The following is a 12500-nucleotide window of genomic DNA, read 5'->3' as shown; positions in this document are numbered from 1 at the left end:
TTTTCCACATACCCCTCTGCTGTGTGCTCGCGCACCCCTTCGTGGTAACCCCTATTCGGAAATCAGTGCCGTAGAACTGTACAGAGGAGTACGTGTACCACAAGAGGTACATGAACACACTGCAGTGGGTACTTGAAAAAATGTAATAATAACAAATTAATGGGACATTGGGATAGGGGAGAAGACATAGAGCATGAGTGGGAGGGTACTCATGGTACAAACAAAAAGGCTTTGGGGGTACGCAAGACAAAAAAAGGTTGGGAATCGCTGCCGTAGAGGACGCCACACTACACTCAAAACAAGAGCTCAACACTGTGGCCCGCTGAGAGAGAAAAACACTCCAACGCTCCTCCTGGTCCACAGCTATTGAAAATATTCCACCATGCACATGGGGGGGGGATTTTACAACTAGCATTTAGTGATGAAGTGTCAGAGAAGAGGAGAGATGATTGAGCCAAACTGAGCTCTATGTGAAACTAAGCTCTAAGCTCGATCCTCATCCTGTGAGACTTTCAAATAAAATGAAGTACTATTATCAATTGTAATTAGTAATCCCAGTGTAATTGATTCCAAGTACAGTTATGTCTGTGAAGAAATGTCACTCATTCTGCTGATATACCATAAGTTGCGGACAGAGGAAGAGTTCACTGATGATGGCCTGATTGACTCGTTTACATTTTTTTCCCCATCTCTCTCTCTCTCTCTCGCTCTCTCCTCAGCCTTCCGGATCATTCCCTACCCTCTAGAGAAGGGCCACCTATTCTACCCCTACCCAGGTTGCACAGAGACAGCAGACCGGGAGCTGCTACCATGTGAGTTCCTCTCAAACTCAAACTCTTCTCAAATGAACTCAAATGAACTCAAAACTCTCTGTCTATTACAATACTATGTTTGTGTCGACAGACGAACAAACTGGAGACAAGTTCACAATGAGGTAGAGATTGAACACACGTTCAAGTAAAATAGTTAATTAGTGTATGCGAGGAGAAATACAACAGTAAACACTAATACTTAGCAGTTAAACAATTGATTAGTTAGGAGCTATTGTCACATTTTAATACAGTCATTATGAAGGCCTGGTGGAGATAGCCAGGCCACTCCCTCCTAGTGATGCAACACCTTCAGCGTTGCTTCTTATCAGGCCATGAGCAATGTAAATATAATTTCCAGAAAAATTGGGAACTCCACCCACTTCAAAACCAGTCAACCAGCAGCAAACCTAGGGAGGTGGGACAACCATGCCGTTTGGGACACATTCATTGTTATGCTCTTGGTCAGACCAAGTCTCGAAGAGATTTGAGAGTCGATGATAATCAGGCTATGGTGGAGGTATGCATACTGTATATTGCACACGCTCAACATATCTGGGTGTGATGTTATTTTCTAGTGTAATCTATTTTATTTGGAAACCTTGGCAGGGTTTCTTTTTTCCCTTTCTCCACCTTGGATTGGCACACTGTGGTTATTGCTGAGGACGTTACTCCAGCATTAGATTACAATGCGCTGCTTGCTGTGGCGATGTTCATGTCACTACCCATGTTGTCACTGCTGTGTGTGTGTGCGTGCGTGCGTGCGTGCGTGCGTGCGTGCCGTGCGCTAGCCATGACATGTCCAGCAATGTGTACAGATAGGCAATTTGAGCTCCGAATAGCACTATTTTTCCCATTCTGCCTGCGTTTACGCACATCTGGTTTTAACATTGGCAGAGTGTGGCTTTCGCAAAATGGCTTTAGCTGTGAGAAAGTAATAAAGTATGAAATTTTGATATCAAGCTGTCTCTCACTTCCCTCCCCTCCCCCCATTCCTCTCTTTCGCACCGTCGTCAACTCTTCCTATCCTCTCTCATATTTTTTTTTAAAAAACTCCTCCTTTGCCTACTTGTAATCCTTACTTCACACATCAGCATAAACATCACATCACCTTATACCAGTGGTTCCTAAACTTTTTCAGCGGGGACCCCCTTTTTGGACTTATTTTAGCAGACAAACTAAGGCAATTCCATTCATATTGTTAACTTTTTCATTAATCGTTTGCCCCCTAATATGGCTAGAAATCCACTGGACAGCAAATACGTTCTGTACACCTATTAACCATACAAGTGAATACTTGTTACACGGACAATAACACAAACTGGCACCTGAACATGAATTTGTGTGTTCTCACATATGCATACGGGTGGTTGACGTTTAAGGGCGTAACGCAAAAAAAAAAAAAAGTTTTTCAAATTCCTGAAAAAAATGATGGATAAAAATTGGAAAAAAAATTGAAAAAAATAAAGCACTTAGTGGTCTGTAGAATTTCACCTTATTTTTGCCATTTTTGGGAAAATGTGTCCTGCATCAACACATAGCATAGGCATGTCACACCGCAGGAAAATGGAGTCACACCACAGGGAATTCACGGCATTATGGCCATTTTAATCCTTTTGTATACATGACTGACATCTGAGCTCATGCTAACTTGATAATGATATTGTGTTTAATCTTAATATGTGTTTTCATTAATAAAAAAAACTTTTTTTTCCTCCTATAAGAGCAGTCACACCACAGGACACCATAAAATGAACCTAAGCATTGCGTGACAGAAAGATTGCAATATGAAGACATATTAAGAGGTTATGAGTCACCTTAAACTTCCACAGCACTCTCCAATAACTGAGGTACTGACTGGTTAGGAGCCAGTCTTTAAGACCCTTGTAGTTGGCCTTGCAGCTGCCCATTCACAAACATTGACATACATGTCACCCCACAGGACGCAATTTGTGTTACGAAATTGAACTTGTAGTTAATATTACTGTCTTGAGTTTTTTTCCACATTCACATATCTTAATCTAAAGTTAAGATTTATGCAATCATGCCAAATGCTTCATACATTATTCAAAATGTTGTTGGTTAATTTATATATATATTATTATATATTGTTTCATTAATGTTAGTCACACCGCAGGAAATTTGAAATATAAACCTTTACATAAATCTTAACAAAAATGTTTCTTCTCATCTAAGACTAATATGAAACATAATGTACCACCTCTTCTTTCATTGACATTTGTTTTTTAAAGGAAAATAACAGTTTTGTAGGTTTTTAACCAATGTTACGAAAAAACAAGGCGCCACGTCTCCCACCCATACGCATACCTATGTGTGTGTGTGTGTGTGTGTGTGTGTGTGTGTGTGTGTGTGTGTGTGTGTGTGTGTGTGTGTGTGTGTGTGTGTGTGTGTGTGTGTGTGTTTGTGCACTTACATATGTGTGTGTGTGTGTGTAATTTCAGCGTTCCACGAGGTGTCTGTGTACCCCAAGAAGGAGCTGCCCTTCTTCATCCTCTTCACGGCCGGCCTGTGCTCCTTCACCGCCATGCTGGCCATGCTCACACACCACTTCCCAGAGCTCATGGGGGTCTTTGCCAAAGCCGTACGTACTGGATACACACACACTTACACAGGCGCACAAACACACACACACACACACCCATCAGCACACACACACACACACACCCATCAGCACACACACACACACACACACACACACACACACACACACACACACACACACACACACACACACACACACACACACACACACACTTACACATACATGAATACACATGCATGCAGACTCACACACTCTCTCAATCACTCTCTTACTCACTCTCATGAATGTGTAGTCTGCACACCCACATAATTGCAGACACATGCAAAAAATTCACACACCAAAATTGGGAAACGCACACAATTGGGAAATGAGGATACTTTGTGAGTAAAGAACTGCAAAATGAAAGAGGATAGAGACGTGGACAAAGTGTGTAGGTAAGATTGGGTGAATCTATGACGAAAAAAATACCGGGAAAAAAATGGAAAAGGGGAAAGGCTGACAGACAAAAAATAGGAAAAGTAGAGTCGAGTGAGGGAGAGAGAGATAGAGGGAGAGAAGAACTGGGGGGAAAAAAGAAGAAGAAAGGAGCAGAGGCCGTGGCAATCTCCCGAGTCAGAGCTTAGCAGTTGTTTGTATTTGTTGGCGTGGGCCTCTGGTGCTAGACCCATGGAAACCTGCTGGCATGGATGAGCTCAACGTGGTGAGCATCAGGGCAGTGTGTCTGTCTCTCTTTCCCTCTCTCTCTCTCTCTCTCTCTCTCTCTCTCTCTCTCTCTCTCTCTCTCTCTCTCTCTCCTTCCCCCCCCACCCCCTCCTGCCCGTTGGCATGAGTGCCATGTCAGGATGCTGGCACCAGTAGCTCTCCTGACTCAGTGAAAAAGGTGTTTATCGGCCCCTCAGGCTGGCTGGCGAGCAGTGGGCAGCCAAAGCTCCAAGAGCTGACAGACAGACAGACAGACAGACAGACAGACAGACAGACAGACAGACAGACAGACAGACAGACAGACAGACTGACTGACTGACTGACTGACTGACTGACTGACTGACTGACTGACAAAATGTCCTGTTTACTTGCCTCCCTCAACACCATTGAGAGGAGCGCAAGCCTGTAAGTGCTGCCACATTTCTCAGAGCGGTCTGGTGGTCTACGGCAAACCCCATGTGTCTTTTTTTGTTTTGTTTTTATCTTAAGCCTGTGATTCCCAACCAGGGGTATATGTACTATTAGGGGTACACCAACATATTGCAGGGGGTACATGGAAAAAATTTAATAATAACAAAGGTATGGAGCAGGGCTCGAAATTAACTTTTTTCCTTTGTGTCCCGCAATGGTCCCGGATTCCACTTTGTATTGTCCCGAATGTAACCAGAAGTGTCCCCATTTTTTTTGCGCCTAAATAAGTGGTAAATTATGTCCACGTTCAATTTCATGTGTGATTATGTTTTTTTTTCCGCAGTGCAACTGTGAATTCAGGTCTTTAAGAAAAAATGAGGGTGTGTTAAATCATGAACATCTGTGCCTTGTATAGAAAAATGCCTTGAGTAACCGTGCACATTTCGTTTTTCAAGAATATATGAGCATGGTGATATGAGGAAATCTGCATTCAATGACATTATATTTGTCAAACTGATTGCTTTATGCACCAATATAGCCTACCCATCATGTAGGCTATTGTAGACTCTATTACAGACAGCCTGTTACTCTGTTGTAGCCTATTTAGCCTACAGAAAAAAACAGCTTTCATTTAGTCTACTACATATCAATAACAATTCAGTGTCTGTTTAGCTTTAGTTAAAAAGTGGCAATAGTCTAACCTAGTCTGACTTTGGCCACTGGTTGTGATGGGCATGCCGGTGGAAGATAGCCAGGCCGTGCCCTCCTATAGTAGAGCGGCTACAAGGCCAATTTGGCTTGAATCGTGCAAATTATGATACAAGCATGAAACTTGGCAGGTATGTGCTTAAGACCAATACAATCAAATCTACCTGATTGGCCACTTGAAATGGCGGCCATTTTCCAAGATGGCCGCCAAAAAGGGCTCCAGAAATGGATTTATTGCATAGAATTGACCTAGAAATTTATGATAAAAGCATGAAAATCAACATGTATGTGTTTAAGACATATACGATCAAGTCTACCTGATTGGCCACTTGAAATGGCGGCCATTTTCCAAGATGGCTACCAAAAAAGACCCCAGAAATGGATTTATTGCATAGAATTGACCAAGAAAATTATGATACAAGCATGAAATTCAACATGTATGTGCTTAAGACCAATATGATCAAATCTACCTGATTGGCCATTTGAAATGGCAGCCATTTTCCAAGATGGCTGCCAAAAAAGACACTAGAAATTGATTTATTGCATAGAATTGACCTAGAAAATTATGATACAAGCATGAAATTCAACATGTATGTGCTTAAGATCAATACGATCAAATCTACCAGATTGGCCACTTGAAATGGTGGCCATTTTCCAAGATGGCCGCCAAAAGGACGCCAGACATTGATTTATTGCATAGAATTGACCTAGCAAATTATGATACAAGCATGAAATTCAACATGTACGTGCTTAAGACCAGTGCAATCAAATTTACCCAATTAGTCACTTGAAATGGCGGCCATTTTCTAAGATGGCTGCCAAAAAACTAAAAGACCCTAGAAAATGATTTATTGCACAGATTCGGCTTGAATGTGATTAAGACCAATAGGCCTACAATCAAGTCTACTTTATTTGCTACTTAAAATGCTGGCCATTTTCCAAGATGGCTGCCAAAAAGACCCTAGAAATTTGCAAATTTCATATGTGCAAATTGCAAATTTGGTGGAAATAATTGTTCACTCTCCTTAAATATGTTAGCATGGATGATGAAGTGATACAAATATTAAAAATGTTCTGCAATGACACATAAGCCACTCACAGTATGACACACAAATAGCATGGTGATGACATGCTAATGCCAGTTCTTAATTTAATATCAATGGAGGCAGTGCCTCCCCACCCCCCACCCCGAAGGTTATGAGATGCTAATAATACGATGACACTGCGGTAATAATATGTCAATAACGACAATTCGTGGTTCTCTCGATATTGCTGTTAAACAAAAGGTACACCAGAAACAAGCATTGTCATGAATTTAGTTTATTTGCTCTGGACTTGACATTGACATGTTTGATTTAGCTATCACATAATGGCTTTGGCTTGTCAGCCTGGAACATTCAAAGATAAGAGCCTCCTCCCAGAGGCTGTGGAACATTCTGTGGAACGCAACTTTTCTAGTCAGTTGCGCCCTCTACCCGAGGGTGAGAAGGCTGATCGTGTCAAGGCCACCTGGATCCTCGCCTCTCCTAATAGGACGCATTACACGTGTCTCCCTTGGGTCGGTCACCCCTTACTGTGTGTGTCTCATTCGCTCAGCAGGAGCGCGAGTGTCAATTGTGCTGCCTGGAGTGCTGTCCCTGGGTAGGGCGACCGTGGTTAGCTAGACCATACTTCTCCAATGAAGTATATCAGGCCCCTGCTCGACCAGGATGCATAATCGAGGGTAAGTGTATCTTTGATGTCCCCCTTGGACTTTGGGAACCATAGTGTGTGCCCTCAAACGGATATCTATTGGGGCTGGCTTGGCCAGCTGGCTGTGGTGGTGGTTGCTACTTGGTTCTCCATCCGCAACTTGGACCTGCGGCCCTGCTGGAGAATGGTCTTTTCTGCCAGCACAGTTGCACCTGCGGATGTTGTGTACTGAACATGCTGGAAATTCCCCCTTGTGCCAAGGCCTGGTTTGCCATTGGGGAATACCACTTGGTATAGGGGGCCTCGCTACACCTCTGTGGGCTCCACCTGTACATCGGTTACACCCAGACGGGTGGTTTCCGTGCCCTGGGTTCCCTCCACTGCGTGCTCTCCGTGGTATTGGATGTCCGGAAGCTGCCTTTGTGCGTCTGGTGCCTAGCCTCTGTTCTCCGGGTTCGGAACGAAGACCCTGGGCCCTGGGGCGACTGTTGCGTCTCGGGCTGCGCGTTGGGTGAGCATGATGCTTATCGCTGCTGATGGACGCTGCCTCTTCACCTTCAACAGCTCTGGGCATCGGAAGGAGAATGGTCTGTGCCCCGGCCAAGCTTTTGTTTGTGCATTCTAGGTAAAGGCAACTCAATCTGGAGTTTTTCAATACCCATAGTGGGATGTTGAGTGTTTCGACATCAAGAGAACTGTAGGTTACCGAGGGTAACTCTGGTTCTCTGAGGGAGATGAACGACACATCTCACTAGATTGTCCCGCTCACCCCCGAGCTCAAAGTTTAGTTGCCTCAGATTGGAGCTCAGATCCCAGCGTGGCTGGGTTATATCCCAAGGGGGAGGGATCCCCAGCCATGCAACTCATTGGCCTGACGGCATGATTGAAAGTAAGTTTCGGCAAATGGTCGCGGGCGTTACCCATAGTGAGATGTCTGGTTAATATGCCTCAGAGAGCCGGGGTTACCCTCTGTAGCCTATAGTTATGTGCCATTTTGCTTGATTGTGTTTCCTTCTATGATGAAATCATTGGAAATTCAAACAGTGAATGTTAACATTGATTTGGGCCACATCTGCTAGATTAATTGCAATTAATGAAGTTCTAGTGTCTTCTTTGATGGCCATCTTTAAAAATGGCTACCATACATTTTCAAGTTGCAAATGAGTGGATTTGATTATAGGCCTATTGCTCTTAAGCACAAACACACAAAATTACATACTTGTATCATCATTTTTTTGGGTCACCTCTGGGCTAAATTCAGCCTTTTTGTGGCCATATTATAAAATGGCTTCCATTTCAAGTGGCTAGTCAGGAAGATTTGATTGTATTGTTTTTTTTGCACATTCATGCCAAAATTGATGCTTGATCAATCCTGTGCAACAAATCCATTTCTATGGTATTTTTTTGGCGGCCATCTTGGAAAATCGCCGGCATTTAAACTGAAAAAACACTTAGAATGTATTGTGTTGGTCTTAAGCACATAACTGCCAAATTTCTTGGTTGTGCTTGTATCATAATTTCCTTTCTCAATTCTGTGCAACAAATCCATTTTTAGAGTTTTTCATGGGGGCCATTTTGGAAAATGGCCACTATTGCAAATGGCAAATCAGACAGATTTAATCGTATTGGTCTTAAGCACATACATGTTGAATTTCATGCTTGTATCATACTTTTCTAGGTCAATTTTATGCAATAAATCACTTTCTGGGGTCTTTTTTGGCGGCCATCTTGGAAAATGGCCACCATTTCAAGTGGCCAATCAGGTAGATTTGACCGTATTGGTCTTAAGCACATACATGTTGAATTTCATGCCTGTATCATCATTTTCTAGGTCAATTCTCTGCAATAAATCTATTTCTGGGGTCCTTTTTGGCGGCCATCTTAGAAAATGGCCGCCATTTGAAGAAGCCAATCAGGTGGATTTGATCGTATTGGTCTTGAGCACATATATGTTGAATTTCATACTTGTATCATAATCTTCAAGGTCAATTACATGCAATAAATCAATTTCTGGTGTCTTTTTTGGCGGCCATCTTGGAAAATGGCCGCCATTTCAAGTGGCCAATCAGGTAGATCTGATCATACTGTTCTTGAGCACATACATGTTGAATTTCATGCTTGTATCATAATTTTCTAGGTCAATTCTATGCAATAAATCCATTTCTGGGGTCTTTTTTGGCGGCCATCTTGGAAAATGGCCGCCATTTCAAGTGGCCAATCGGGTAGATTTGATCATATGGGTCTTGAGCACATACTTGCCGAATTTCACGCTTGTATCATAATTTGCACGATTTTTCCTGTAGCCGCTCAACTACTAGTGATGCAACAGCTTCAGCCAGTCTCGAAGAGATGTGAAAGTCGATGATAATCAGGCTAGGTGGAAGAAGATGCGGTAGGTTTTTGGGCCGCATCAGGAGTATGACAACGCATTGCAAGACGTTTCCTTTCCGCTTTAAATTCACTTGACATTGACATCAAGACAATTTGATAACCTAAGAATAAATGCACAAGAGAAAAAACTACGACCGCACACTTTCGAGAAAGAGAGGGAGAGAGGCTAGCATGGACTGGAGAGGGAGGGGAGGGGGAGAAAGAGAGGGATTGGAGAGAAATGCGCTGGCAATGCTGTAAAATGGAAGCGCGTTCTTCGTGCTTGTAATCAATGAAGTCAAGGTGGACTTTTTCCCTTTTCAATTAGACCTTGGCTACTAGGCATTTCTGCTTTTACCAGCACAGAAACAATAAGACGGATACTTCAACATTAATTAAATAACTGCGTTTGTATGACAATGTTCAGAATATAGCGACTGCGCCTTCATTTTCAGCCACATTTGAATGAAACTGCTTGACGTTCTTGGCTAACAACCAGGGGCGGAGTGGCCCACCTTTTCCCACCGGGAGAATTTTCCCCTTGGCGGCCCTCTTTAAAAAAAAACAAAAAAAACAAAGCGAACATGGTTTCCTAACCAAAAAGACAAAAGCCACGAAATCTGCAGTCGTACTACATGTGGACATTAGTGTTGTCAAAATATCAACCTGAAGTGGAGAATTGTAGCCTACACCTTGATGAAATGCACAGCCAGTGGTGTAGTCTACGTAAAACGCAGGTACGCACTCATTTCAAAATTTCAGGGATTACAGTATACCCACTTAAAATTGATTGATCCATTATTTACAATAGCACAAATGTATACAGTAGACTATACACACATCAAAAAATGTTCAAATATACAGTATACCCACTTCAAAAAGTAGACTACACCACTGGAGCCATCATCACAGTCCAAAGCATTCATAGGCCTAGGTTAGGCTACATCACGCTACTGTTCCATGCAAATGTGCACTCCACTGTCATTTTGACAGTTTGAAATTGAAATATCGTTTAAGGAAGACAGGATGAGCATGGGCACAAAGTTTTGAGTGTGGGGATTTTTAGAAGAGTAGGCTTACAATAGTATATTAATAGTATAGTAGCCTATAGCTTACAAAAAGTCTGTCTACATTGTGCAATAAACCCACCATGCAGCAAATAAGCCAAACTTAGCTACTTCAAACCACAACCATAAGTCAACAAAATGTATAACCAAACGGTGTAGGCCTACCTTAAAACGCTGTCTTCGTCGCAGCAAATGTCTTTGTTTCTTGCAATCACTCTACTTTAATCCACAGCTTATTAGCCTACACACCCAGCACTGGTCAGATCAGAATCTTGTGTGGTAATTATTTTGTTCCATTTCTTCAGACATAGGCTACATCCTAAATGTACCACATATAAATATATGTATGATAATAATATTATTTCGACTATAAGGAGATATACTGGTAGGTCTAACAAATCAAAACAAAACCCATTGCTTCTATTAGGTGCAGTTATCTTCCTTACCACTTGGTGGAGTCTGTTCGTAACCCAAGTCAATAACCACAGAGCAAGTGAATCTGGACTAGAAAGACTGTAAACTGTAACAGTCGTGTGGAAATCGGAAAATAAATCATAATCTATTAATATTTCCATCCTTTGGTAACCAATATACATATCACAGGTTCTTCAAATACTGAAAACGAAACTGTGTTACTAAGATCTTGTAAACTTCCGCGATCTACGGTGTATGAAAATTATCAGTAGAGAAGGGGTGTGGCCAATTTACTGTTTGACACCGTCAGTGAGGTATTGCCGTCTGGTATACGGTATAAATACTGGCTAGTCAGCCAGATTGTAAAATAGGGAAGTGGAAAGTGAAAAGTCAGTGCTTATAAGTACAATCTCAAAACTTTAGGGCCGGCTAAGAACGCAGTGCGGCCGCATTATTACATTTCACGGCCGCGGCCCACCGGGACAAGTCCCCGATCTCCCGACGGCCACTCCGCGCCTGCTAACAACTCTGTTAGCTTGCTTGCCGTTTCCCTAACTATTTGTTACTGGAAAGTAATTTACAGGCAGTTTCTGATATGTATGAATGAGGGTTAATCTAGGCCTACTTTAGAGCCAGCTCGCGTTTCTGGTGTTTTGGGCAGATAAGCACGCGACAGGTGGCCACAGACAACTGCGCATTGTTTGGGGCTGTTGCTTTGCTTACCTGAAATATTAGCAAAACCGAACTCCATTCCTCTCACAGCTTAACCATGTCTACTGGAATATATCCTTGTTGGCTTGCAAAATCAACTATCCATAGCCCGTTTTCTATGAGAGCATTTCTAGTTCAGGGTGAAATGGCATAACCAACGGGACAACCTCTCAGCAGCGGTCCGAAGAACAACGCGCTTGCAGTCGCAGCTGCGAAATCTTAATCAACATTCTAGAACACAATGCGGACGTTTATAGGAAAGTTTTCTGTTGCTATTTTCGCTGATGGTTGGTGTTGAGTTAATGTCCCAGTGTGATGGCTTTGCAAATATAATAGCCTACTTTTTGAATCTTTTCATTTATATTTTTGGACTGTCCCGGCATTGTCCCAGAAATGATAACTTGTGTCCCCACAACATTTTTTATGGTCCCCGGGACTTCGGGACACCGTTAATTTCGAGCGCTGGTATGGAGCATAGTCACATTGAGATAGAGGAAGATATATAACGCGTGAGTGAGGGGGTACTCATGGTACGACAAAAGAGTTTCCTTCTAATATCTTAACTGCCGTCCTCCATTTGCTCCCTTGCCTGCTTGTGGCCTTGTCATGACGCCACTGACGACAGAGGGGTATTTAAGTCTCACATAAGCGCAATTCCAATGTCATTTTCTCATTTGCAATCGGGATGGTGAATGAAGAATAGTTCCCGAAAAGTTTTGTGACAAGGTTGACGGTGGTAAAACATAATTGTTTTCTCCCCGAAGGCGGGGCGTCAGCAAAACGCAAGCCCACAGGCTGAGGACAGGAGTCTGCATTTTGGATGGGACCCAAGGGCTTACCCAATTGGAATGCAGAGTTCAGTACTTCTCGCCTGTGCATTGGCAGTTAAAGCCGCGGGAACGTTTAGCGAACGTTCCATAAGAGAGTGGCAAGTAGGCGAGCGAGAAGATAGTAACTAGCAGCGTTTTGTGAACGTAGCTTTAGTGAGTAAAGAAGACAAAAAAGGTTGGGGATCACCATCTTGAGCTACCTATGCTATGCAGTGTGTAATGT

The 12500-nt window shown here is 42.8% G+C and overlaps 1 protein-coding gene across 1 annotated transcript in view; it reads left to right on the top strand.

The window, feature by feature from the left end:
• st7l (suppression of tumorigenicity 7 like) overlaps positions 1–12500 on the top strand; it is a 47764-nt gene that overhangs the window by 25856 nt on the left and 9408 nt on the right. Inside the window, exons 13-14 of the mRNA XM_063215697.1 lie at positions 720–812; positions 3272–3411. Coding sequence (XP_063071767.1) covers positions 720–812; positions 3272–3411 — 233 coding nt within the window. The remainder of the gene's footprint in view (positions 1–719; positions 813–3271; positions 3412–12500) is intronic.

Source organism: Engraulis encrasicolus, chromosome 14 (genome assembly GCF_034702125.1).
Source record: "Engraulis encrasicolus isolate BLACKSEA-1 chromosome 14, IST_EnEncr_1.0, whole genome shotgun sequence".
NCBI classification, from domain to species: Eukaryota; Metazoa; Chordata; class Actinopteri; order Clupeiformes; family Engraulidae; genus Engraulis; species Engraulis encrasicolus.
This window is presented reverse-complemented; position numbering and strand designations above follow the sequence as displayed.